Here is a 24,649-nt window from a genome sequence, read left to right as displayed (position 1 = left end):
ATAAATGCGATATGTTATCGATAAGAATGTAATTTGTGAATGCGACAAATGCCATTACCATCTAAAAATTCATCCGATCTGTAGCTCTTGCATATTACTCTATAATTAATTTATTTAGTTTCATAGAGTTTTTTTTACAATAAGATTACCATTGAATATATTTATCGAAAGCAACTCAGAAATTCCAACTTGAAATCTAATCTATTCGATTGCACATCGATAACTCCAGTGTTAATGCAATTGTGCACCACTACAATAAAGGTGTGGAAATCCAAAAATTCACAAAAAAAATAGAAAAGCAAAACTATACATATTTAGTGTAAATTGTAAAGCAATTAACTTTCACAAATTACAATAAACTAAATTTAAGTATATGTTATCATAAAGGCGCAAATAGATATTATTGTGTAGTGTGTGAAAAGTGTGCGTGACGTGAGGTGAGTTGCGAGGGGGTGACGGAGACCAAATGAAATTTTGGGCTATCTAGTTTAACAACTCGCCACTGTGCAAAAGGAAATAGATAATTTTGAAAGTAATATACAAGTTTGTGCGTATGTGTTTGTTTTTTTGTGAGCGAATTTCAAGCTTAATGTACATACATATATTTAGTTGTATTGTGTGTAGCCTTCATTAGACAACTACGTTTGTATGCATGTACATGCATTTGCACACTCACACACACATATATACAACAGGGGCTCCAGTTGGCATTAAAGCAACAACGTTTTTTTTTGGTGGCAATGACGAATGATAAGAATAACTAAGAAGCAGTCGAGTAGTTCGCGATTATTATAGTCTTCTATAAAGGGTGGGGGTAGTTATCTTACTATGCTTATCACAATTTTGGCTCATATCTCGTGGGTGTGGTCCAGGCCCAGACCGACGACTGACTTTTAGCAAGCGATTTACATGTGAATGCACTTTAAAATTCTCTCACACACAAGCCGAGAGGGTGAATTGGCTCGTGCAAAATAATTTGGCCCGGTCTTAAACCATTTGGTGTAGAGAAATATGTATGATTTATCCTAATAGTTTATACATACTTTTATACACAAATGTAAAACCAAGAAACAACTGTTATCTTGAAAGTGTTGAAGATTAAACACCCTTGTGCTATTTCTTTACATTCTTAACAGTATTTTTTACTTTAAAAAAAAAACTCAGTTTCCGGTCGATTATTCCTATAAGAGTTATTACCAAATATCGTAATCCCATTTTGATATAAAATGTATTTACATCTTTAAGGAAAGAATTAGAAATTTCTTAGCGTTAACTCAAAAAATACTCTCAGAATGCGAGAGAATGATTAATTTTAGAAGTTGTTAAAATACCTGGTAAGAGCTATAGGGCGGAACGAAATTGCGTGCTTTAAAGCACGGATTGCATTCCTTGTCTTAGCATCTACATCAATAAAGTGGGCTATTCGGTTGCAAGCGACTGCTGTCGCAGACTTAGTGGGAACTTGGAAGAATTTGCCTATACAAACACGAGCCACAATTCGGATAAAGACTACACGATACGCACGACTTTTTGCTTTTGTTTTTTTTTTTTATTTATTTCTTAAAACAAGTTTTAAATTAAAGTGAAAATATTATTTTACTTTTTTAAATTTGTATTGTGAGACTGGCATGCAATAATACTAAAAATAATGTTCTCTTATCTGTTTGCAGTCAATGAAAACGCGTTAACGAATAACAGCTGCTTAGTTGGAGAACTTTGGCGGATCAAACACAAAAATATGCCGCTGCCCAAACGTTCCATTGAGCCCGTACATGTAGCTCGATCCGTTTACCAGCAGGATGAGCTGCAGTCTGTGGAATTGGAGACTGTGACAAACACGACGCTGACAAATATAATACGGCAATTGTCGTCGCTATCTAAGCATGCTGAGGACGTGTTTGGCGAGTTGGCGCGAGATGTGGGCAATATTGGGGATCGGGCCAATTCACTGCAGGCGCGCATTGATCGGCTGGCGATAAAGGTTACCCAGCTGGATAGCACCGTGGAGGAAGTACCACTTACCGATATAACACGCAAAAAGGCGTTCAAATCGGCCAAGATATTCGATCAGCAGATCTTCTCGCGCTCCACGATGCCCGCCCCCATGCTGGAGACGTATGCACTGTGCGACAAACCGCCGCCACTGGACAAGCTCAATGTATACCGTGACGATGGCAAGGATGGACTCAAATTCTACACGGATCCCAACTACTTTTTCGAGCTGTGGCGACAAGAGATGCTCAAGGATACGGAGCGCGTGATGCACGACAAAGGCAAAAAGCTGCATCGACCACGGCAAGAGGGCACCGGCGGTGGTCCGAACAATCGGCACAAGAAACGCGTCCGTACGCCACACAACACACGTGAAAAACAGCGACAAATCGCGTTGGGTCACGGCGAAACCCTGATGCCAAACAATGTTATCTATCGTACGCCCAACGCAATGGCCAATGAAGAGGCCGGATATGGAAGTGAGTAAACGCTTTTTTAATAATAACAATACTGCTTAAGAATAAAAGTAAAAGTATGCCAAGTATATTAGGCGTAGAACTCCAGTCAAGAGTAAGACAGTCTACAGTAAGAATTTTATTCAGCCTCGACTTCAACTTATTTAAATGTAGCGTTAGATAAAATATCTCTATAATCAAACCAAACTTAACAGAGTTACAACGTGCTGTTATTAAACAACATACACCAAATATGTTATTAATATGCAATACAGCTTTTAAATGCACTGTTAGTTAACTTACAGGTCTTTAGCAAGATAGGGAAATTGATTAACTTTATACTATAGCTGTGTACATAATTTTAAACAAACCGGATCTGAACAATACGTATTTGCGTAATTTCTCTAATAATACCCACATTCATAATGATTAACGCCCAATTACTGTATGCAAATTTAGCCCAGCTAATCGAAATCCAAACTGTAAATGCTGACAGCGATTTTCAGCTGGGAACACTGGCACGTCGAAGGCTTATACAACAACAGCTGACGAATATCGGTGATGTTCAAGACGTAGGTACGGTACATCAATGGCCCGCAGTCGACTGCGCATATCGCGGCTTTCGTTTTGGTTTTAATATTCACAAAATGTTAATCCAAATTGTATGTACCTAAAGATAATCATGTTATTTGAATTACCTGCAAACGCTTGCTACTAGCTTGCAAAGCGCTTGCTCGCCAATCGATATGATTCATTCATTTGTACATTTCTATATGCATATGCCCTACAACAGAGTACATTGTTATTCTTCTGATCACTTCATGTACCTAGATTCATTATTAAAATTGCCATTTACTATTACTTTTGATCGCCTAATGTAACAACTGTTAACGTAAATCTGTTAGTGTTAATATACACACTAACAGTTTATTAGCAGAGAAAGCGAATGTTAATGAGACCTCTTTACCTACAGCTGTTAATCAAAATGTAAGTGCGTCAGCTGCTAAAAATTCGAATTGGGTAATAAAAATCAATTTGAGGTTTAGGGTAACTGAAACTCATTTTTTTATACAATATTAGACTGCTCTAGAAATGTATATACTGCGAAAAGATGAATTGCAAAAGCTTAATTAAAATATTGTAAATGTTGTAAAATTAATGATAATTAAGTTGCTTAACAAATGGGTGTTCTCGGAACAAGAGCGAAACCTTATCATAATTAAGAGAACCCTGTTGAAACCCCCAAGTGCATCGACTCATAGGGAGATCGATTATTATTACGTTTTGATTTCAATTGTTGCTCTAACTATAGTTTCTGTAAACATATTCGTATTTTAAGTAGCTTAAACGAACACCGCATGATCATCTCATTTCCAGATTCTGTTAAGCCCTATAATATGCTCTCACATTTGGAGAAAAACAGTAATCTCACAAAGCAAACGGCTATCGCTATTACAGGTCAGATAAACAAAAAGATTTAATACAACACACACTCAATTGTGTTTGTATATATAAATGTTCCTTCATCTACTTCTATCGTACCTACTGTCACTTGCCACTTTATATAGTCCCCCTATATGTACTTATATACCATATATTTTGTATACATTTCATGTGTACTAAACGCTCTGTCGAAACATTATGATTTAGGCTCAGATGAATAACAACAACCAAAAGCACCATAATGTGAACATTTATAATTTCATTCAGGATGCATATCCCAAAGCAACAGAAAAATAATTATAAATTAATATTACCGCTGTTACTAAGTAATTTATGCCGATTACTTAATAATGGAAGTGTATGAACAACACCAATTGGCAAACAATTGACATTTTTAAGACATACACACGCTGTAGTATCCAATAGCAATGCCACAGTTAGTATTAAGTTTAAGTATTTGCTCTGATCCTACACAAAGTTGACTAAACATATTCCTACTTTTCCACCTACACCAGATGGACATACTATATAGCTGCTAATAGAAGATCGCCTATCTTTGTTACTCGTTTTTTTTTATTAAACACTTTTATCACAACTCTCCAAGACTTCTAAACAGGGTTCGGAATTGCTCTTCAAATTATACGCGACCATAGTTATAGGGTATTTAAACAATTTTTATATAATTGCAGATAAAACGATCTATTATTGTTCTGCGTATAGGATATATATAAGCTTAACGATCTAAATTGTAATTATTAAATAGAACTGGCAACAATTGCCCACAGTTGAATTTTATAAACAAGTAAACTTAATCGTGGACTATCAAACTTTTAGAGGAATCATTTTTTATATTCGAACTTTGCCTTCTTAGGCATTAAAGCTGAGTCTTAATATTGAAAGCTTAAGCCTTCTCGCTCGTTAACCAATTCCCAGCAATTCCCAGCCTTGCTCTCTAATTCTAGTTGTACTCTGTGACGCACTTTAGGTGACTGTGCGATAATCATTCAAATTAAATTTTATTTATTTATTGCATTTTATTCGCAGCCTCACAAGACTACAGATTTTGCTTGCAATAATATTGTTTCCTGTTTTGCATTTTTGTGTGAATCCTTAATCTTTCTTGTTTTTTTTTTTAATTGGAGTTTCTAATTTTGTGATATATTAAGTTGCACGGAATAGCCAATGACTGTATTAATGATTCCTTTGGGACGTTTTTCAGATATGGGCATTTACGACACACGCCCACTGCGGCCAAACTCAATTGAGCTGCGGCGCAGCTACCAGTCAGAGCAGATCGATGGCAGCGGCTACGAGCCACTCACACCACAGGCAGCGGCCAATCAGTATGCAGCTGCGTACGGCACCAACGGCATCTCGGGCAGCTCGCATATGCATATGCAGCAGCAGCAACAGCAGCAGCTGTACGACGGTACGCTCTACCATCAGTCGCATTCGATCTACGGGCAGAGCGGACAGGGCCCCATGTCACCGGAACAGATATATGGACCGGGCACCCCGTCGCGTAACAAGCCGCGTCCATCGCAGCCGCCACCAGCGCCCCCATCGAATGGCAGCGGCGGTGGCACGCCCACAGCATCGAGCGCAAATACGCCCACACGCGGCCGCAGCATGTCGACGAGTCGGGACGCGTTGCCGCCGCCACCGCCAGTGCCGGATGTGGTGTCGCCGTTGTCGGCCATGAACGGCATGGCCAGCGGTCACATGGCGGCCAAGCTGCTGGGTCGCACCAACAGCACATCGCGAGCTGGCTCTCCGCAGATGGCACCCAGCAACAGTGCCCAGAACGCAAATGACATGGTTATGGCGCAGCTGAACAATACCTTCAATAGCATGGGCATCTCGACCAGCAATCAGATGAACTCGCTCAGCGATTTGCCGCCACCACCGCCAGTGCCCGATCAGGTAGACTCATGTTAATGCACATATTTTCTATATATATATATATTAATTCTTGTTTTTTTTTTTTTTTTGCTCTGCAGCACTCACCAAAAATGTCGCCACCTAATGTAGCGCCACCGCCGCCACCACCACCACCGCCAGTGGACGAGAGTGGCATCGGCGGCGTGCAAATGCAGCAGCATCCACACCAAATTCTGCCCAAATCATTGGCCAATGGGGAGCTGCAGCTGTGCCAGCCAAACGGTGGCTCCCACATTGTGAGTGCGAAGAAGATGCAGGCTCCATTCCATGATCCACGCAACGATTTGATGAAAGCCATTCGAGATGGTGAGTATACGACAGAGATCCTTTTGAAAAACCCTTCTAAATGACATTTCTGTTTGCTATTTTAGGCATCATACTACGCAAGGTAGAAAAGTCCGAGCTAAAGGAAATTGAACGCAATACGGCAATGCTGGATGTCGCCTCGATTTTGGCCAGGCGAGTGGCCATTGAGCTATCGGAGTCAGAAGATTCGGATAGCGAGGATGACAGCGAGGGATGGATGGAACCCAATGAGACCTCTGCTTGATCCCTGATGGCTTCGGTTAAACCGGATAAAAATGCAAAAAACAAAAAGAAAAAGTAATTCCAAAGAAAATTGATGCAGGATGTAAGCACCCAGCAGTTGGATTACTACAAAGCGCCAAAGCTTTTATTTACCATACTTTATAAGAGTATCTCCCAATATGCATACATACCTAAATACTACAGACTAAACCTTAAATCAAAATCTAATTTGAATTGTACATATTTACACGCATACATACACATACCAAGAGTAATTATGGCTAATATATGTAATCGCTAACGAAATCAGATATGATTTCAAGTTACATATACATATATATATATTTATATATATATAGAGGGAGAGGTATTTGTATGTATTCATATTCGTAGCATGGCTAAGCCTAAGCCTCGTGAGGGAATAAATACTCGTCTCGTTCATGCAAGATGCAAATAAGGATATAAATTGCTAAATCTTGTCTCCAGTCGTTTTCCAATCTATCGCTACCATCAGCCATGTCAAGGATTGATCGGTACGGACGTAGATAGAAGAAAATGATAATAAAATAAAGTAGCTATTGACTTGCTTTTTGGATATTAAACCGATATTTAACAATTTATAAACTCGAATACAAAATGATTATTAACAATGATTAAATAACCTGGCAAATTTAAAGTTTGTAAATATATAAAATGAAACGAAAAACACATTAACTAATAGAAAAGTCGAAAGCATTTTACACACGCTATGAAATTGCAATATATAAGTATATACCGTTTAACTTACATACATATGCAAGTATATATATATTCGAAAGAAAACATAATCTTAACTGAATCCTTTGCTAAATATATACTGGCTCGTGCATAATGCCGTGTATTATTTTTTTGTTTGAAAGCTTATTACAAATATAATGGATATATGCATATGTAATAATTGTTGTATATTTTATCTAATTTAAAATAAAAGTATTCCAATTAAATCATAAACGAGTATATTCCTAATCTTAAGTTTTAGGCTAGTCTTCATTGTATTAGATTTTTCTCCAAATGCAAAAGTTAGCATTTAATTTATATTTATTTGTGCAAAAAAAAACATTGTTAGTTAGAAATTTTTGCACCCTCACACATGTACTGAAACACACCCACACGCACACACATGTACACACACCACACATCCATACATTTTTTTTTATAATTTTCACTCGTCGAGCCTCTCCATTGGAGTTTTTTCCCTGGTCGGCGGATTGCCATTCAATCTATCCTGTATAGTGAATGGCATCTGAATGCCCTCCTGGGATTCACGCTTCGGTGTGTTCATTTTGTGCTGACTAGAGAAGCTCACGCTAATCCGTCCATTGCCACGCACCGCTGTCATGGCCAGGGGTGGTTGGTACCGTACCACAGGAGTTGCCTGTCGCATGTTCGTTGCCAGCTGTTCCTTGTTGCTGTTGTTGTTGCTATGCGTCGAGTTATTGGGCTTGGCATGGGTTTCTTTGCGCACGCCCACCATTAGAGCCTCTTGGCATGAGCTCTCCTGAAACTTCTTAACGCGATCCTTCATGTCGCCTTCACGCTTCACCTCCTTTGTAATTTCGGCGCGTCGCTTGTTCTCGTAACGCTCCAATGCCATCTCATCGCGTTTCTTATTGCGCTCCACTATTAGATCGGCGATTTCTAGTCGCTTTTGCATCAGCGCCTCTTTGTCCAGCTTCTGAAAGAGCTCCGGCCAGATGCCGGGCTGTTTCTTGACAAGCACAATGCGCGCCTCATGCTTGAAAATGCGACAGAAACTGGCCATTTCATCAATCTCCTGCGCCAGATGCCGTTCAAAGAATATTGGTGGACTGTTAAACTTCAAGTACTGCGGCAACAGTACAACGTCCGGCTTGCGCGTGACCAGCCTGTTCAGTTCGATGGATATTTTAATGTCCTCCTCGGTCTGGGATATCTGCACCATTCTGAGCTGCCGCCGTTGTCCTGGCCCACGCAATTGTTTTGTGGTGAATGAGCCGTTTCTAGCCTTTGCCGCCCGTCTACTATTTGGAAAGCTAATACACTGTCTACTGCCATCCGATTCATTTGAATATTATATTGGTTTTGTTTATTTTGAATTCAATATTAGCCGGCATTGTAATCGCCATAACGAGTTGCGCTGCTTATCGATCAAACAATGATTGACTGGCCATCCCCTGCACTTGCGGGAGTCCTGCAAGCACACCTGTAACACCTATTTGCATACCTTATTGCCTATGCCGGGCTTACTCGTGCCGTTAACTTAGTCATTGACCCTCGGACCTACTTACCTGCACAAACAAGGCTCGAATTAGTCACAACCATCTATCTACAATGTTCGAGCACGCGATTCCATTTTCGTTGGCAGCATAATTTCATTGTTATTGAGTTTAGCACCAAATTGACAACTGTTTAACTTTCCTTTCTGCACGAGAGCTATTTATACATTCACCTAATGGGTTGTCCTTTTTTCTTAAAAGCAGTAATAAACGCAACCATATTTCATCCTTGGCGGAAAATTGCATAAATCAATTTATTATGTGCATCAGAAAAGCATTAAGAAATATTGCAAAAACTAGGTAAAATGTTAGTCCTACAATAACGTGTTAAAGGATATCCAATATCCGTAAACATGTCCTTCTAAGAAAAGTAATTCATTCTACAGATAATCCCCTTCAAGTTCTTTTCTGATATCCTTTTGCCAACAAAAGTAAAATACAGTAACGAACGACAAAAGTTTGATTCATAAGTCCTTTAATGTAGATCGATGCAGCTTTCTTCGAAAATCCGCAAGGATATGTCCGAGTTATTGCTGTTTTTCCTTAAAACGGCATTAATTACAAAATCGTTCATATCTTTGCCATTTTTAAGATTACCATGATGTGCGTTGGCAAGCAAATAGTCCTTGTACCCCCAAGCCAGAATATACCATAAAAAGGACGAATGTCCTTCGATCAGCCGAGAAAAGGAGTAATTTATGTGCACACGAAATTGCCTATAATTCTGCCATATCGTTGCGGCTCCTGACGAGGCGTGTGTCAAACAACTCTTATTGAACAGGGCTACCAGCTTGCCAAAGGACATCAAAATCTTCCTTGTAGTTTCCGAAATATCAGTGATCTCCTTATTTTAATTTGAATCCTTGCACCCTCCGGTGAAATTTGTCCGATCCTTAAATTTTTAAATGCAGTTCGACGCAGAACGTCCTTACGATTCTAACGCACCAAGTCCTTTGAAAATCCGCCAGGATACGGCTAAACTAGAGCTATTTTTCTAAAAAGGACATTCTATTTTTAGCCATAGCTTAGCCATATCCTTAAGGATATCGAAAGGATACACCTTTTTGAACTCGTGGGGAGCAGGACTATCGACTGGCATTCAAGGATTTCCATATTTCGACAAAAAAATTTCACTCAAATTTTTCCCAGGGGTTTAGTCAGAAAATTGGCCAAAATCAAACATTTCCGGGCTAACTTTGCCATTTGAAGGACTATCGGGATGTCCTTTGGACAGCTGAATGTCCTTACCCTCCCATTTAAGAATAAACAATCAGAAGGACGATAGTCCTTCGAACGGCAAAGTTTTAAGGACTTTTTCAACTAAAGAAAATGGGCTATAACTCGGCCATATCCTTGTATATCCTGACGAGTCATGTGTCAAAAAAATTGTATTAGCTAGCTCTATAAACTTGCCAAAGGATATCAAGATCGTCCTTGTAGTTTTAGAGATATCGCGTTTTTAGTATAATGCTGTGATTTCAGCCAATTTTCGTGCGCGCCGCGACTGAAAATTTACCAAGTTGATGGTTCTTAGATGACCCCATAATGTTTTAATGCAGGTCGATGCAGTTGGCCTCCACGATCCTAACGCACCGTGTCCTTTGAAAATCTGCAAGGATATGGCTGAGTTACAGCTATTTCTTTGCTCAAAATACTCATTAATTTCGTATGACATTTTTAATTTAAATGTGTTTTTATCGTTTCAGAATGAAGGATTCAAGGACTCTTATCGATTCTAAGGACTTTCAAGAATCTAACAAGGCTACTGCTTCCAGGATCGGATCTTTATTAAGCCAAATATAGTGATTTTAAGTTAAAATCGAAATTACATTTAAAAAACAACAACCTTGTTAATTTTAACAATAATTAATAATTTATTAAAAGTTTTAAACAAATTCCCGTTTTTTTACTTCCAAGGGATATGGGATTGCAACAAATTCAAAAATTAACGGTCATTAAAAATTAGTCCGTTGGCGGCCGCTGGCTGCCGAGATTTTTCTTAAATTCTGTTAAAACACCAGGCAAACAGAAATGCCCAGAAGGTTGACAAAAAAATTTGTAGCGGCGGAAAATTTCCATTGCATACCCAAACGGGGCGCCCTCGCCGCCAGCTGGGTTGCCAATTTGCACTAAATTTCCACTCAAATAACAGGCGAACAGAAATGAAGAGCCTCGCTGAACTCGTGGAAGTCCTTAGAGTCGATAAGAGTCCTTGAATCCATCATTCTGAAACGATAAGAACACATTTAAATTAAAAATGTCATACGAAATTAATGAGTATTTTGAGCAAAGAAATAGCTGTAACTCAGCCATATCCTTGCAGATTTTCAAAGGACACGGTGCGTTAGGATCGTGGAGGCCAACTGCATCGACCTGCATTAAAACATTATGGGGTCATCTAAGAACCATCAACTTGGTAAATTTTCAGTCGCGGCGCGCACGAAAATTGGCTGAAATCACAGCATTATACTAAAAACGCGATATCTCTAAAACTACAAGGACGATCTTGATATCCTTTGGCAAGTTTATAGAGCTAGCTAATACAATTTTTTTGACACATGACTCGTCAGGATATACAAGGATATGGCCGAGTTATAGCCCATTTTCTTTAGTTGAAAAAGTCCTTAAAACTTTGCCGTTCGAAGGACTATCGTCCTTCTGATTGTTTATTCTTAAATGGGAGGGTAAGGACATTCAGCTGTCCAAAGGACATCCCGATAGTCCTTCAAATGGCAAAGTTAGCCCGGAAATGTTTGATTTTGGCCAATTTTCTGACTAAACCCCTGGGAAAAATTTGAGTGAAATTTTTTTGTCGAAATATGGAAATCCTTGAATGCCAGTCGATAGTCCTGCTCCCCACGAGTTCAAAAAGGTGTATCCTTTCGATATCCTTAAGGATATGGCCAAGATATGGCTAAAAATAGAATGTCCTTTTTAGAAAAATAGCTCTAGTCTAGCCATATCCTGGCGGATTTTCAAAGGACTTGGTGCGTTAGAATCGTAAGGACGTTCTGCGTCGAACTGCATTTAAAAATTTAAGGATCGGACAAATTTCACCGGAGGGTGCAAGGATTCAAATTAAAATAAGATCACTGATATCTCGGAAACTACAAGGACGATTTTGATGTCCTTTGGCAAGCTGGTAGCCCTGTTCAATAAGAGTTGTTTGACACACGCCTCGTCAGGAGCCGCAACGATATGGCAGAATTATAGGCAATTTCGTGTGCACATAAATTACTCCTTTTCTCGGCTAATCGAAGGACATTCGTCCTTTTCTTTGTATATTCGTCTAAGCAACAGCACAATAATTATAAAAATAGCCAATTTTGTGATTAATCTTTTAAAAAAATAAATGTCCATACCTCGGAAACCACAAGGACAATGGGGATGTTCTTTGGCGGTGGCCATCAAGTGATAGATTCGGTTGATACAAATAGTTTGACACAGAAGCTGTTTATAAATAAATATATCCTTTCCCCAGATGAATGAATTGTGGAGATGTGCGACTATCTGCTGGCCAAAGGACATCAAGATTGTCCTTGGAATGCCAAAAGTTATGATTGATGTCCTTATTGGTAAAAATCATTTCAAAGCATCCGGTGTGCAAGAATCGTATGTAACAGCCAACTTGATCTGCATTAAAAATTTAAAGATCAGACAAATAGTGGGAAAAACGGAAAAAAATTAAAAAAACTAGAATTATGCTTTAGATGTCGTGGTTGAGGCCATATGAGTTCATTGACACCTGGCTACGGCCAAACTATAGCATAATTTCTGTACTGACAAATATCCTTTTACCATGACTGTTAGTACTTTGCTCAGAAAATGTGTAGGTCATGGCAACTGCAAAGTCGTCTGCACAAAATATCCAACGGACTTCCCGTGTCCTCAAATCTGCGTCGACATACCCAAAACAGTAAAGTTGTAGATCCAAAATTGACTGAAATTGTGAAGTAAAATGTTAAATGAACTGTAAAACTTTTGATATATGCTTGTACTTTGTATCACACCGAGCAGCCTATTGTGGGGCGATCGCAGTCAACGCCAAAGATAGCTTTGTTAAAGCGTTTATGCTCTCTGCATTTAGAAAAAAAGAATAACAACGCATCCACTTTATCCTCGCGAGAATTCCATACTAGAAACGATAATAGTATTAGTTATATATGAAAAACACTTTTATGTAGCTAATATATACTTAGGATGAGCAACAAACGAGGTTGAGTAATGTATACTGTTCGAGAGCCATCCAAGCACAAATATTACGGTATGGAACCAATTGATGCCATCATTACTGTGAACAGCCGGATGTGGCGCCATCACCGTCAACGCCACAGCCCGTAGAAGAAAAGCATTACCGAGCATCTACTTTACCTGAGAAGATAAAAGCGTCAGTTATATACGGAAAACATTTATGTATATCAATTATAAATTATTATATACGTACACTATTGAGTCGCCAATGTAGGGTACCAAAGGATGTGTGGCCACAGCTGGAGGCACCATCTATGTGAATGGACGATATTTTTTTAGCGTCAATTAATTCTCCTGATCTGTAGTTGTCCGAAAGGGTAAGCCATTTGAAAACTGCACAAAATATATCCGAGTAATTCCAGGTTTTCTTAAGTCTTTAAAAGACTACAACGCACAACGTAACATTCCATTAAATTGGCATCTTGAATCAAACTCACACAGAAAGAGAATCGACTGTGCAAGGCAGAGGAGAAAAAACGGTGAATGGGAGTTTAGAATATAGATAACGGACAAGCAAACACACATACATACATACAAATGAGTGTATGCGAAAAGAATAGCAAAATGCTTACGTACGTACATACATACATATGTATGTATGTTCTTTGTTTAGTGGTTTAACTAAAGCATGTTTAAGCACGTAAACCATAAATTCGACTTAGCGCGAGTAAAGTAGACAACGCTTATGTATGTAAGTCAAAGAACACACCGTTTGTTCTTATGAAGAGAGAGAGCGCCAAATATATTCATAGACATACATACATATGTACATGTGTGTGTGCGTATGCATGGTACTCTCTAATTTTGTGCACTTTGCGCTGGCGCAACTTGGTTCTATTTTAGCAACCACACATACATACACATACATATGTACATATACATATATCTATACGATTTTATACAAGTCCGCAAACTTGTAATAACTTGTGCATGTACATACATACATATACTTTTAAAGAGCTTTAGACGATTCCTGGTGGTCAACTGAAACAGATTGCGCGGTCCCAAAGTGGACTTAAAAGCAGCACTCAGCGAATAGTGTATAAGAATATACTCCACTCAAGCATAAGAATATATCACTCAAAAAAAAAACACACACACATTCAACGAGCTTGTGCATTATCTACTTATAAATTACGCTCTCTCGAATTATTGATGCTGCTTGTCGCTCTTGGCATCATATGCCTGTGGTGCACTCAGCGCTCTCACAATTTAGTTCTGAGTTACAGAGACAAATGCACAGCTAGATAACTTACATGTAAACACACACACACAAACGAAAAATCCAATAGTCAAATTTGTACATATGTACATACAAATGTGTGCATGCACTTATCGCACCGAATAAGTTATGCTCTATTTTGTAAATGTTTGTTTTTTGCCTTCAGTTAGTTTAACTGCAGTTGCACAAAAATAAATGCCCAGGTTCTGCCCAGTCGCATTGCCCTTGCCATTTAAATCAAAGCTTATCCAGTTTTGGAATTGGAATTTTAAATGCCAATTGGACGTTCTGGTTCTTACGAGTATGTCCTTCGAGTATTTGATTTACTCGATACCTACAAGCTTACATTCGTTTAATAAGAAAAACGTTTAATTTAAGTAGGCATCCGGTTTAATTTCAAGCAGATTTAATGTGAGGTCAACTGTTTCATCAAAGCTCAGATTTTAAGTTTTTGTACAAAATGAGGACATTCATATGGCCAGTGCTAGCATTAATTTTTCTCTTCTTGCTGGCCAGTGACGCTTACAATGCTAGTAAGTATAACCAATCATTTTAGTTTAAACATTGCTGTGAAATATTTCAAACGTCAGGAAAATGCGATGACAAGCCGTGCCAAACTGGTCCCTGTAGGGCATTTTTTCCAATGTGGCGATTTATAAAGAACGCTCGCCAATGCGAGTATTTCATCTACGGTGGCTGCCAGGGCACACGGAACATGTTTGAGGACGAGAAGGATTGTAAAGCGCAATGTTTGAACTAAAGAAGCTTTGAAATCTTATATCCAAGTTGATCATCACATTCAAAATTCAAAAAGGTTTCAATTAATTGACGTTACAAAATTAAAATTATAATCATTGATAACAAAAGTTTCTTTTTCTCTGAAATTAAACTGGCTGCTATGTATAATCTTCATTCTTCATTAATGTACAATTAACTACTAGATCGTTACCTTAAAATAATGAGGCCCGATCTCGTAAAAATATACCTCTTGAAAGTCCTTATAATTTGAATTATAGCAATGTGTTGGGTTCAAACTGACACAACAAAGGCCTCCTATTAGAATAAATTAATATAATAATTTCTATGTAGAAATTTGCTAATAATGTAAAAATATTTCTGGTACATTATAAGAATTTACTAGACTTACTTCGGTAGTGAGTGTTTTATTATGTTTTATTTATCAGATTTGATTGAACTTTCTGGCAGTACTTTTGCCACCTTTCTCGGCTCCTTGATCGTTGTCTGCGGGCACTGCATCTCACCCCAGCCAATGGGCACCATGGGAATACGATTCTTTCGGATATCGCTGGCATACGCAACAACAACTCCGAGTTCTGCTTCAGCTGTGCTCAGCATGAACGATTGTTCCATCTGGTTGACAACACGCGCCAATATGACATCGCCGGGTTTGAATGACTTGTAAATATCCACTCGGTCTTTTTCAGTTTCGCGCACGTCCTCCTTGCGCAGAAGACCGCGGTAACTACTCTCGAGTAGAACGTTTCCAACGCAAAATATGGCACACTTTGCGAATTTGGGTGTCGTCACAAGGACGCGTGCTGTGACGACATCTCCGGTAGCCGGTATGGTCAAATGAAAGCCTGGCTTGTGCACACTTACAATTTGGCACTGACATGATAAATAAGTTATTTGGTGTTAATTAATTATATTAATAACTTACTTTTTCCGTGGACTCGTCAATATGTACTATGCCAGATTTGCAGGCATAAATGTAGCCTCCCTGCTCGTAGGTACCTTGTCCCACGATAATGTTATCCTCCACGCGACATAAGCGCTCTCCAGGCAGGCAAATTAATATATCATCCTCATTATGAGATGTAGTAGCTGTGATTCTACCCTCCTCAGTCATATTTTCATATATTAAAATAATAAATTTGGTTTACTGATTTTGGCAACTAAATAAAAACAACTAGCCATGTGTTTTTTGCGTCTAATTCATAACATTTTTCTGAATGTTATTAACAGCGGGACTTCGGCGAATTCACATTCATAATGTGACGGAACTGTGCTTAAATAATATCGGCTACTAGTTCCAAGTTAAGCAAGATATAAAATCGTATAGCATTTATTTTTGATTGGTTTTATTCGCGAAACTGGCCTTTTTTTAACACAATATTTGGTTCTTATACACGCTTAAATTGCAATCATTTGTTTCAAATTGATATTTGGTTTATTCGAAAGTAGTTCTTTCGAACTTAAATTTTGACACCGATGCTTTTTAACATCACTAACGAAATCGATAACGTCAGCAACCGATAACACGCGCGTGTTTTTTTGCCGGCCACCGTATCTATGTGCGTTATTTAGAATATTTTTAATTATATCTTTAACTCGAGATGAACACAAAAGCTAATATGAGTTACCGAGAGGTTATACCCAAAAATATAAGCCCAGAAGAATGGATCGAAGTCGAAATAAATACAGGTGCGTTAGATGGTGCCAACGGCCAGGTGTATTTGTTAGCGTCGTCCAGAAGTGTCTCATTAATTTTGATAAATATTGCTTGTATTTCTAACCAAAATAGGCACACAAAGTACGCTGCAGGATATTAAGACTTTTGGAAAGTCAGGCAGCTATTGCTACAATTTTCTTGCCAATGGCCAAAACAGGAACCGATTTATATATTGGTAAACATTGTTATTGATTTACATTGATTTACATATGGCTAATTGTTCTATCCCAGGCGCACATATCAAGATGTTGTGGAACTGTCCGAGGTCAGCCTGGATATTTCGCTTCTGAAAAACCATCTACGTCTACGTTTTACGGACTCCGCAGTGTTAAATGTCTCGTTGTCCGAACAGGCAAACACCGTCACCCTTCTGGTGGTCACCGTCAGTAGTGTGCATCGGATTGTGTTTCCACTACAGAGCGAAGCATCTTCAGTCTCTGTAGGTCCGGCGGATTTCCAAAGGAATTCCATTTTCTATGATGCAAACGCTAACAACTTGAAGGATCGCAGCACATTTTATGTGCTCGATGGCACCATGGCTATTAGTGTGCCACACCTCGCAGCTTCCGATATGTCCGAGAATAGCCAGGAGGCATATTTCGCAGTTGACTACCATTCAAAGCTTATGCTTTATATTATGAACTGTCGGACCGGCAGCACAGTTTCGCACGAAGTGAAAGAGTCCCATTTAATGCCGCGTTTTCTAACGAACTTAAAAGGCGCTCTAACGTGGGTTCCCATATTATTCATTTTTCTCTAAATAAGTACATTAATTAAATTCCAATGCAGTGGTCGAGGAGAACATTTGGAGGGAGCTATCTCCATGGCTTTCAGTCGCATTGACGGAGAGGTGTTTTTATTGGTGCTCTATCGAAATAATGAACTGCGCTTGTGGTCGGTTTCCACTTTGCAAAGTGTTGCCTCATATAGCTGTACAGAGTACCAAGGAGCTCAGGGACGTAAGTTTTTTCTACTAAATCTAACATTTAAATATATTCATTATTTAATGTATCTTTTTAGCCCAAAATAGTTTGCTGCGCAAAATCGATGATCACAATTTTTGTGTATTTTTGTCGCACGAAAAGGACTCTGAATTCATTTGCTTTAGCATCGTGTGCAAACTGAGCGACATGAACACAAAAACCGTGGGTCTAGCTGTGCGTCATAAGGTGCCAGCACCGCAAATGGATTTGGCTGATTTCGATGCAACTTTCTCTCATATTTGGACGCTGTGGAGCAATGCTGAGGGTGATTTTAATGTGTCGGCAATTTTCTTGGATGCCGACAGCTCAATTAAATGGGTGTCTGCTGCATTGGAACCACCGCCGGATCGGTATTGTCTTACCATAGAGCAGGGCGTCGATCCTCGCGAAACATACTGTTCCTATATATTTCATCCGGGTCGATTTGATCGAAACGTGATCGCTAAGGCACTTTATGTAAGCTCTTGTTTAGATCTTGTTGCAGTTAAAATAATATGTGTTACCCTTGCAGATGTTCAGACGCGTCAACATGCAATTCGATATAAAACAACTGACAATGGGCATGCTTAAGGAGCAGGTCTGTCAGACAGTCGAAGATGAGATTCAAAATGAGCTGAAAGATTTCGTTGTCAGCGACGATGAATATTTAGAGATTGCGACCAGGCTCTGGGATCGTTTCTACTCCTGCTGCGAACAATACCACATTAAGTTTTCCGAGCCGACAGGCCTGTCGGTTTTGGGCGCCATGGATGCTGTTTGTGTTATCAGAAGGCAATCGTTTGCATTGCTTCGCCCGTGTGAAATGCTGGAACACCTAATGCTTGTTGGAGAGAACACAAGAGATGTAGCTGAATTTGTGGCGCCCTATTGCCGAGATGATCTTGTGGCGGCCCACGGCTTTATTGAACTAATGGAGGTCATCAATCTATTGGAAAAGTTTTTAAGCGAAGATATCAAATTGGAGTTGGATAAAAAAATTTATCAGAGGAATGATAGTGCGCTAACAAACTTGTTGATTCAAATCACCAAGGGCGATGATAACATTGATGATAACAATGGCATAAACATATCAACCGACTGCGTGGAGCAAATAAGAAAAAAGCTACAATCGATCAATATTGTGGATGCAGCCATTAATATGCTGCTTGATTTACTCGCCATTGTTGACGAAGATGCGTATCCTGATTCTGCAGGTATATCAGATCGCTCGAAATTATTTTGTATATCGAATTCATAAATGTTACTCCTTAAATGTGTTTAGGCGGACAAGCAAAGTCGACGCGCTTTTTGCAATCAACTGGAGCATTGTTTGGCAGCGAATATGGAATTTCCATTCTAGCCGAGACGGTCAAGCAAATGGCACTGATACGGTATAGTATTCTTTGATCTACTGGGTCTTCGTTGATTAACTAATTAATTGTAATTTTAGCTTTGCCGTTTGCCGCAACCTTTTAATTCTGCAGTACATACTATATGGCAATGTTTCTAAGAGTGACTACACTATTATGACAAATATAAATTTCCTGCACTCCTATTACACACTTGTCTGGATCTCTGAAACACCTATTTCGCTGAACACGCCAGTTAACTTGTAAGCCACAGCAAAATTAAGAGAATTGCTTTCGATTTATTACATTTTTTCCCACCTGCAGTGAGGTCTCGATACAGCGTCTGACGCGTGCACAGCTCTTTAGTGGATATACGAGGCCATATTCGAGCCAAATACGTTTAAATAACCAAACAACACTGCTTTGCTTGTTTCTGCAATCAAAGGGTCTATTTAGCGCCCTATCGATGCTGCTAAAGGAGCCCAATTCATTGGTGGATCAGTTGTCAATGCGTCAGACTCTACTACAGCTGGTTGGTTGCATCAATCAGATGCTGTAAGTTTGCATGCAATATTTGTTGTTCGTTATCTTGCTAATTGACATTTAATTACAGCTGGCCCGAGGCTTGGAATGACGTGTTCCCAGAGTGGCTTTTCGGCACATGCCATCACATTATCATTCAGGACTATGAGCGCTTGCTGGCTGGTTGGTGTAGCGAGAAAGCTGATTCGCGTAAGTATAGAGCTGCTTAAGGTTTGTATAATTAGGCTTTATATAATAAATAATCTTTTCGGGTCTTTTCAGGTAGCTTCATGCTGGCTGTTTCCCTATTAGATTGCGGCGAGCCGCAAAAAGCTATTCATCTCTTCGAGCAAGTTCAAGAGAGTGTGCTTAGGGAACCACTTTTGTTTGAACAAGTGCTGAAGAACACACCGATATATACCAAGCTTGCGGGCATCCTTAACAGACAGAAAGTTGTGCCAACAAAAGAAGAGGCCAAACTGGCTTTGGTACATTATTATCTGAAAGTTATTCAATTATTTGAACAACATTCGGCTTTCGATTATATCATTCAGTTGGCCCACATAGCTATGAACAAACTGCATGTAGACGATCAGCAGTTGCCAATGTTCCAATCAATAGTATTTAACAACCATTTGCAGCTGGGCCACTATGAGGAGGCCTATCATGCTCTGGTCTATAACGCAGACACATCGCGGCGCAAGGATTGTTTGCGTCAGTTAGTCATAATGTTGTTTCAGTGCAAACGCTTTGATCTGCTAATGCAGTTGCCTTACAATGGCCTGCAAGAGGAATTTGAGAACATTGTGGAATCTCGTGCGCGCTCCTTGAGCATCGATCAGAACGAAGTCTATAATTTTCTATATGCATTTCATGCCAACAAAGGCAATATGCGCAAAGGTAATGTCTCTCCTAAAATAATTAACTTAATTTATGCGAGTAAAGTGCGTGTTTTCCCACAGCTGCGACTGTTATGTATGAGCAGGCCATGCGCCTTCAGGTGGACAGCGATGCACCTGATGCGCTCCAAAAGCGCTGCTCCTCACTACTGGTCTGCATAAATTGCTTGTATTTGGTCGATAATCGATATAGATGGATTGCTAAACCGACAATTGGCGACGAGAAGGTGGCCACGGATCAGACTAATAACGAGCAGCGCTCTCTGGAGACTTACAAAACCCACGAAGTCGTTGTATTGGAGTTAACCGACATACGACGTGAGCTACTGCACGCAGAGGCCCTAAGAGAGCTTGCTCACCATCGCAAAGATGTGGCCGCCTATGAAATGGCCGGCGCCGAAGAGCTGTCCTATCTCTTGGCCACCTGTGGCCTATACACAGCAGCATTGAAGCTTGCACGTGGTCATGCGTTCTCGGTGCTGCCAATATTCGAGAGTCTGGCAGCTGCATGCGTTAGTACCACTGAGGATAAGACTAAGGATGCTTGGGCTTGGTTGCAGAACAATGACTTAGCAGGTATTAGTTAGAAACTTATATACCGTATTCTTTAAATATAAAGCTATGGTATTTTTCAGATCTTGCCCATCGGAACAGTGCAGCTGACATGGCTTGGTCACTGCTGCAAAAACTGGTTGTCGACAACGAGCTCAATGAATCAACTTCAATACGGAAATGTGTCGTTAACCGAATACTCACTTTGAATGCATTTGTGCCACAATGGCTGTACGATTCCTACAAATTGGCTAACTCTCGAGAGTTGCTCCATCTGTTGGTGAAGCACAATCGTTTGCTCGATGCCGCCGATTTGGCGTGTGAGATGATTGGCGGCATGCTGGGGGCAGGCAGTGAATATTTTGACTTTAAGCATTCGGTAAATGTGACTAATCCACAGCTTGCATTTCCCATCAATACAATTGATCTGCTGCTGCACGGCTTGCAAGTAAATGGCAGCAAACATATTGAATACGAGATGGTAAAGTCACCTCTTCCTTCATTTTAGTGTTTTTTTTGTACGCAAATACAATATTTGCCACTTTTCATTTGCAGGCACATGTCAAGCTCGAGGAAGAAGTTGCCCGATACATTGAGACCGTCAAGCGCACCACGGACGATAAAATGAAGTTAGCCATTCTAACGGACAGAGAAAATCGACAGCAACAGCAAATTTTTGGTTAAGCGCTCCGCATGTATTGAATGGGCGTAATAAAAAGTATAATATAATAATGTTAGAAATCATCCGTCATTACCAGTTCGGCAAGAAACTTTTTGTAGATGTTCATGAATTGGGCCACAAAAGCCTCCAAATGGAATATATGTTTCGCACCGTTCTGCATGCGATGCTCGTATTGTGTGGCGTACTCCAATGTCTTTGCCTTAATCGACATATCACAATTGTTGACCAGTTGCTCCACGAGGCCACGGAAGATAAGATTGGGTGGCACACCCTGCGAAAGTAACTCGTACAAACGATCGCGTATCTTTTCCAGTTTTGCGGGTGTTTGTTCGCTCACAATTTGAGTTGCAGTCTCACGCAGATACACTTGCCAGTCCAGCTCGGCGATTTGCTGCTGCGCTGTAAACGGATACTGCTGGACCTTGGATGCCTCCAGCATCAGTAATGCCCTTCGCATATTTCGTTCAGATTTCTCTACCACACGCTTGGCTAGCTCCGGCGGCAATGCCAGACCTTCGCGTTTACATGTGCTTTGAAGCACAGCTGTCATTTCGTTTTCGCTGGGTGCTGGTACGCGAATGCCTAAGCAACGCGACCGGATGGCCGGTATGATGCGAGATGTGGAGTTGACCGACAGTATTATGCGGCATGTGGCTACGTACTTTTCCATGGTGCGACGCAGCGCATGCTGAGCGTCCTTGGTTAGTTCATCTCCTTCAGAGATTACAATAACTTTGAATTCCCGTTGACCATTAATGTCGATTTGGTGTGTTTGTGCCACCTGCTTGATCAGGTCTATAACAACAGTCCGGTCGTACATGCCGGCGTCCGAGGGATTCACCTCCAAATGGTAATTGCTGCCAACTGTCATCACCTCGATCTTACGATTTGAGGGCGTTGTGAAGCTCATTGTTTCGTTGCGCAGCCTCTCCACGCCGGCACCATACATCTCACGCAGCAGGCACATTATGCGTGTCTTCTTGCCCGCGCCAGATGGTCCATAGAACATTAGATGAGGAAAATCACTTTGCTTGCAGAGATTGCGCAGGTTTTCGGCTTGGTCCTAAAATCACAAAAATATATTGAGTTATGTTTGTACAAGTATAGGCGACAAAATTTGATTCACCTTGTGGTAATCCAACTTGGATAACTCACGGGGCCGGTATTTGTCTACCCAAAGTGCCATTAAACCTTGTTATTTAGCACATAAAACACTTTATAGCGAATAATATATAAAATCTATTCCGGCTTCACTTGTGCAATGCGCGCTTTTTTTGCGATTAAGCAATCGTTCAGTCGTGAAATGCTATCGATAACATTAATGTTAGTAACTATCGATAGTATATAGGTCACCGATACTTTTTGAATACATATCATGGCAGCGGGCTATTTGAATTTGATTTTTTTTATTGTAACCAATATTTAAAAATAACCGAAAACGAAAATATTTGGTACCTGCTATTTTGATTGACATTTAAGATAATGCATTTTGTGGAAGGTTGTCCCAACGATCTTACTCAATAACTTCTACCTTGACAACCGTCTCTTCGTGGGTGCGAGAATGTCGCGAAAGATTCGCCTTACTCGAAAATGGTTTATAGCAAATATTGCAACTATAAGGACGCTCGCCCGTATGCGTTCGCAGATGTGTGTAAAGTGTTTTACGTGCTCCAAATGCCTTTCCGCAATTGTTGTGGGTACATACAAAGGGACGCAATTTCAGATGAACTGCATCGTCATGCTCCTTCAGATGGCAAAGCTTTTTAAATTTTCGTCCACATGTGCTGCATTGGTAGCCCTCCCTGTTATTGTGCCGAGCCATATGTGCTTCTAGATCCTCTTGACTGGCTCTGTCATGCGAGCAGATCGGACATCGAAATTGAGTGCTCGCCAAATGGTTATTCATATGAAGGTTCAGCTCTGTTTTTTGCCGAAATGATTTTTCACAAATTTTGCATACAAAAGGCCGCTCTTTTGTGTGACCCATTATATGGATGCGCAGGGTTCTGGCCAAACCAAATGAACGTTGACAAAAGTCGCATTTATATGGACGTAGGCCTTCATGGACCAATCTTACATGATCTTTCAAGTGCGTTTTCCTCTTGAACTCCCGCTGACAATACGGACAAATGTTTTCTGCGTTGGAAAGACTTACGACTGTATTATCCATTTCAGAATCACTTTCCTGGGAAAGATCCTGTTCTTTTGTGCTGGTTAACTAAAAAATAAAATAATGTTAACATCATTAACATATTTTACTTAACAGTACACCGGATATGCACACAGATGCCTGTTAGGCGACTTAGAGCTGGACATAAAGTATTTTCCAGTTTATGACTTACTTTGATTTCATTTTTTTCCTTGCGATTTTCATCCCCAATATTAGGATATTCTGTTTTAATTGAGGTATCCAGTTCGGGAATTTCGTCTGTGCTTGACAATATAGTAGATACAAAATATTGTTGGCTTTCTTGTAATATCCTTTGAAATTCCAGGAATGTTCTACATTTTTGGGAGCAATATTTACATATGCTCCCAGCCGGCTTGGTATCAATCGGTTGCATTTTATCAGTTCCTGTAAATATAAGGCGCATCAAGTTCTGCAGCTTGGGTGAGTTTTCGATTGAATTAGCATTATGGTCCGCTTTAATTTTAAAGCATGTAGCACATATCATTTTAATTTTAGTATCGTCCGTTAACTCAAGCTTTTCAGCTGTTAATTCATTAAGAGCGACACCCGTACAAATGGACATCTCTGCAAATTTTCGAAACATGCCAACTTTTGTGTAACAGGAATGACACAAACGAGTTGGCATTGCCAACTGCATTCCCGTTCTCATAGGCTGTAATCCATCTGCCATTAATTCAACAATGCGTAAGAGTTGCGGATCTTCTTTTAAATCATGTCGAAGTTCCCTTGTATTTTGTAATTTTCCTAAATCTTGCAAGCACGCTCTGCAGAAATTATCTACTGTAGCACGGGTTATTGGCAGCATCACGAAATGCGCTCATTTATTCGCAGATGTTAACCAGTTGGAGTTAAATAAAGAACTGAGTTTGTTTTTATGTTAAGTATGTACAAGT

At 39.9% G+C, this 24,649-nt stretch overlaps 6 protein-coding genes across 9 annotated transcripts; 3 read left to right on the top strand and 3 right to left on the bottom strand.

The window, feature by feature from the left end:
* The first annotated feature begins 252 nt into the window (after positions 1-252).
* Positions 253-7,277, top strand: LOC115763021 (wiskott-Aldrich syndrome protein family member 3). 3 transcript variants are annotated; one of them, XM_030705417.1, is made up of 7 exons: positions 253-437; positions 1,671-2,471; positions 2,907-3,023; positions 3,825-3,905; positions 5,110-5,813; positions 5,891-6,137; positions 6,203-7,277. In XM_030705417.1, exons 2-7 carry the CDS (start codon positions 1,739-1,741, stop codon positions 6,379-6,381), a joined length of 2,061 nt encoding a protein of 686 aa, XP_030561277.1. In that variant the 5' UTR covers positions 253-437; positions 1,671-1,738; the 3' UTR covers positions 6,382-7,277. The 3 variants fall into 3 exon arrangements, with proteins under 3 accessions (XP_030561277.1, XP_030561275.1, XP_030561276.1); XM_030705415.1 differs by lacking the exon at positions 3,825-3,905; XM_030705416.1 differs by lacking the exons at positions 253-437; positions 2,907-3,023; positions 3,825-3,905 and having other exon boundaries at positions 1,739-2,471; positions 6,203-6,381.
* Positions 7,278-7,420: 143 nt separating this feature from the next.
* On the bottom strand, positions 7,421-8,419 carry LOC115763119 (dynein assembly factor 4, axonemal). The gene has a single exon (XM_030705562.1). The coding sequence runs from the start codon at positions 8,317-8,319 to the stop codon at positions 7,561-7,563; it is 759 nt and encodes a 252-aa protein (XP_030561422.1). The 5' UTR covers positions 8,320-8,419; the 3' UTR covers positions 7,421-7,560.
* A 6,081-nt stretch (positions 8,420-14,500) lies between these two features.
* LOC115763298 (PI-actitoxin-Aeq3b-like) lies at positions 14,501-14,998 on the top strand. The gene is made up of 2 exons (XM_030705786.1): positions 14,501-14,659; positions 14,717-14,998. The coding sequence occupies exons 1-2, from the start codon at positions 14,587-14,589 to the stop codon at positions 14,884-14,886; spliced, it is 243 nt and encodes an 80-aa protein (XP_030561646.1). The 5' UTR covers positions 14,501-14,586; the 3' UTR covers positions 14,887-14,998.
* Positions 14,999-15,075: 77 nt separating this feature from the next.
* On the bottom strand, positions 15,076-16,072 carry LOC115763297 (exosome complex component CSL4). The gene is made up of 3 exons (XM_030705785.1): positions 15,808-16,072; positions 15,274-15,755; positions 15,076-15,179 (listed from the first exon to the last, which is right to left on the bottom strand). The coding sequence occupies exons 1-2, from the start codon at positions 15,994-15,996 to the stop codon at positions 15,300-15,302; spliced, it is 645 nt and encodes a 214-aa protein (XP_030561645.1). The 5' UTR covers positions 15,997-16,072; the 3' UTR covers positions 15,076-15,179; positions 15,274-15,299.
* Positions 16,073-16,165: 93 nt separating this feature from the next.
* LOC115763294 (nuclear pore complex protein Nup160 homolog) lies at positions 16,166-21,630 on the top strand. Its single transcript, XM_030705782.1, has 14 exons — positions 16,166-16,571; positions 16,672-16,774; positions 16,831-17,328; positions 17,389-17,558; positions 17,620-18,038; positions 18,094-18,775; positions 18,844-18,952; positions 19,012-19,173; positions 19,235-19,465; positions 19,524-19,642; positions 19,715-20,332; positions 20,395-20,907; positions 20,967-21,364; positions 21,439-21,630. The coding sequence occupies exons 1-14, from the start codon at positions 16,484-16,486 to the stop codon at positions 21,565-21,567; spliced, it is 4,239 nt and encodes a 1,412-aa protein (XP_030561642.1). The 5' UTR covers positions 16,166-16,483; the 3' UTR covers positions 21,568-21,630.
* On the bottom strand, positions 21,602-24,589 carry LOC115763295 (replication factor C subunit 3). 2 transcript variants are annotated; one of them, XM_030705784.1, is made up of 4 exons: positions 23,908-24,589; positions 23,643-23,783; positions 22,692-23,571; positions 21,602-22,628 (listed from the first exon to the last, which is right to left on the bottom strand). In XM_030705784.1, the coding sequence occupies exons 3-4, from the start codon at positions 22,749-22,751 to the stop codon at positions 21,618-21,620; spliced, it is 1,071 nt and encodes a 356-aa protein (XP_030561644.1). In that variant the 5' UTR covers positions 22,752-23,571; positions 23,643-23,783; positions 23,908-24,589; the 3' UTR covers positions 21,602-21,617. The 2 variants fall into 2 exon arrangements, with proteins under 2 accessions (XP_030561644.1, XP_030561643.1); XM_030705783.1 differs by lacking the exon at positions 21,602-22,628 and having other exon boundaries at positions 22,769-23,783.
* Between the last annotated feature and the right edge of the window lie 60 nt (positions 24,590-24,649).

The sequence above is a fragment of the Drosophila novamexicana genome, unplaced genomic scaffold (genome assembly GCF_003285875.2).
Source record: "Drosophila novamexicana strain 15010-1031.04,08,12 unplaced genomic scaffold, DnovRS2.1 tig00000689-arrow-pilon, whole genome shotgun sequence".
Classification (NCBI taxonomy): domain Eukaryota; kingdom Metazoa; phylum Arthropoda; class Insecta; order Diptera; family Drosophilidae; genus Drosophila; species Drosophila novamexicana.
Note: the sequence above shows the minus strand (reverse complement) of the source record. Positions and strands in the feature narration are given on the sequence as shown.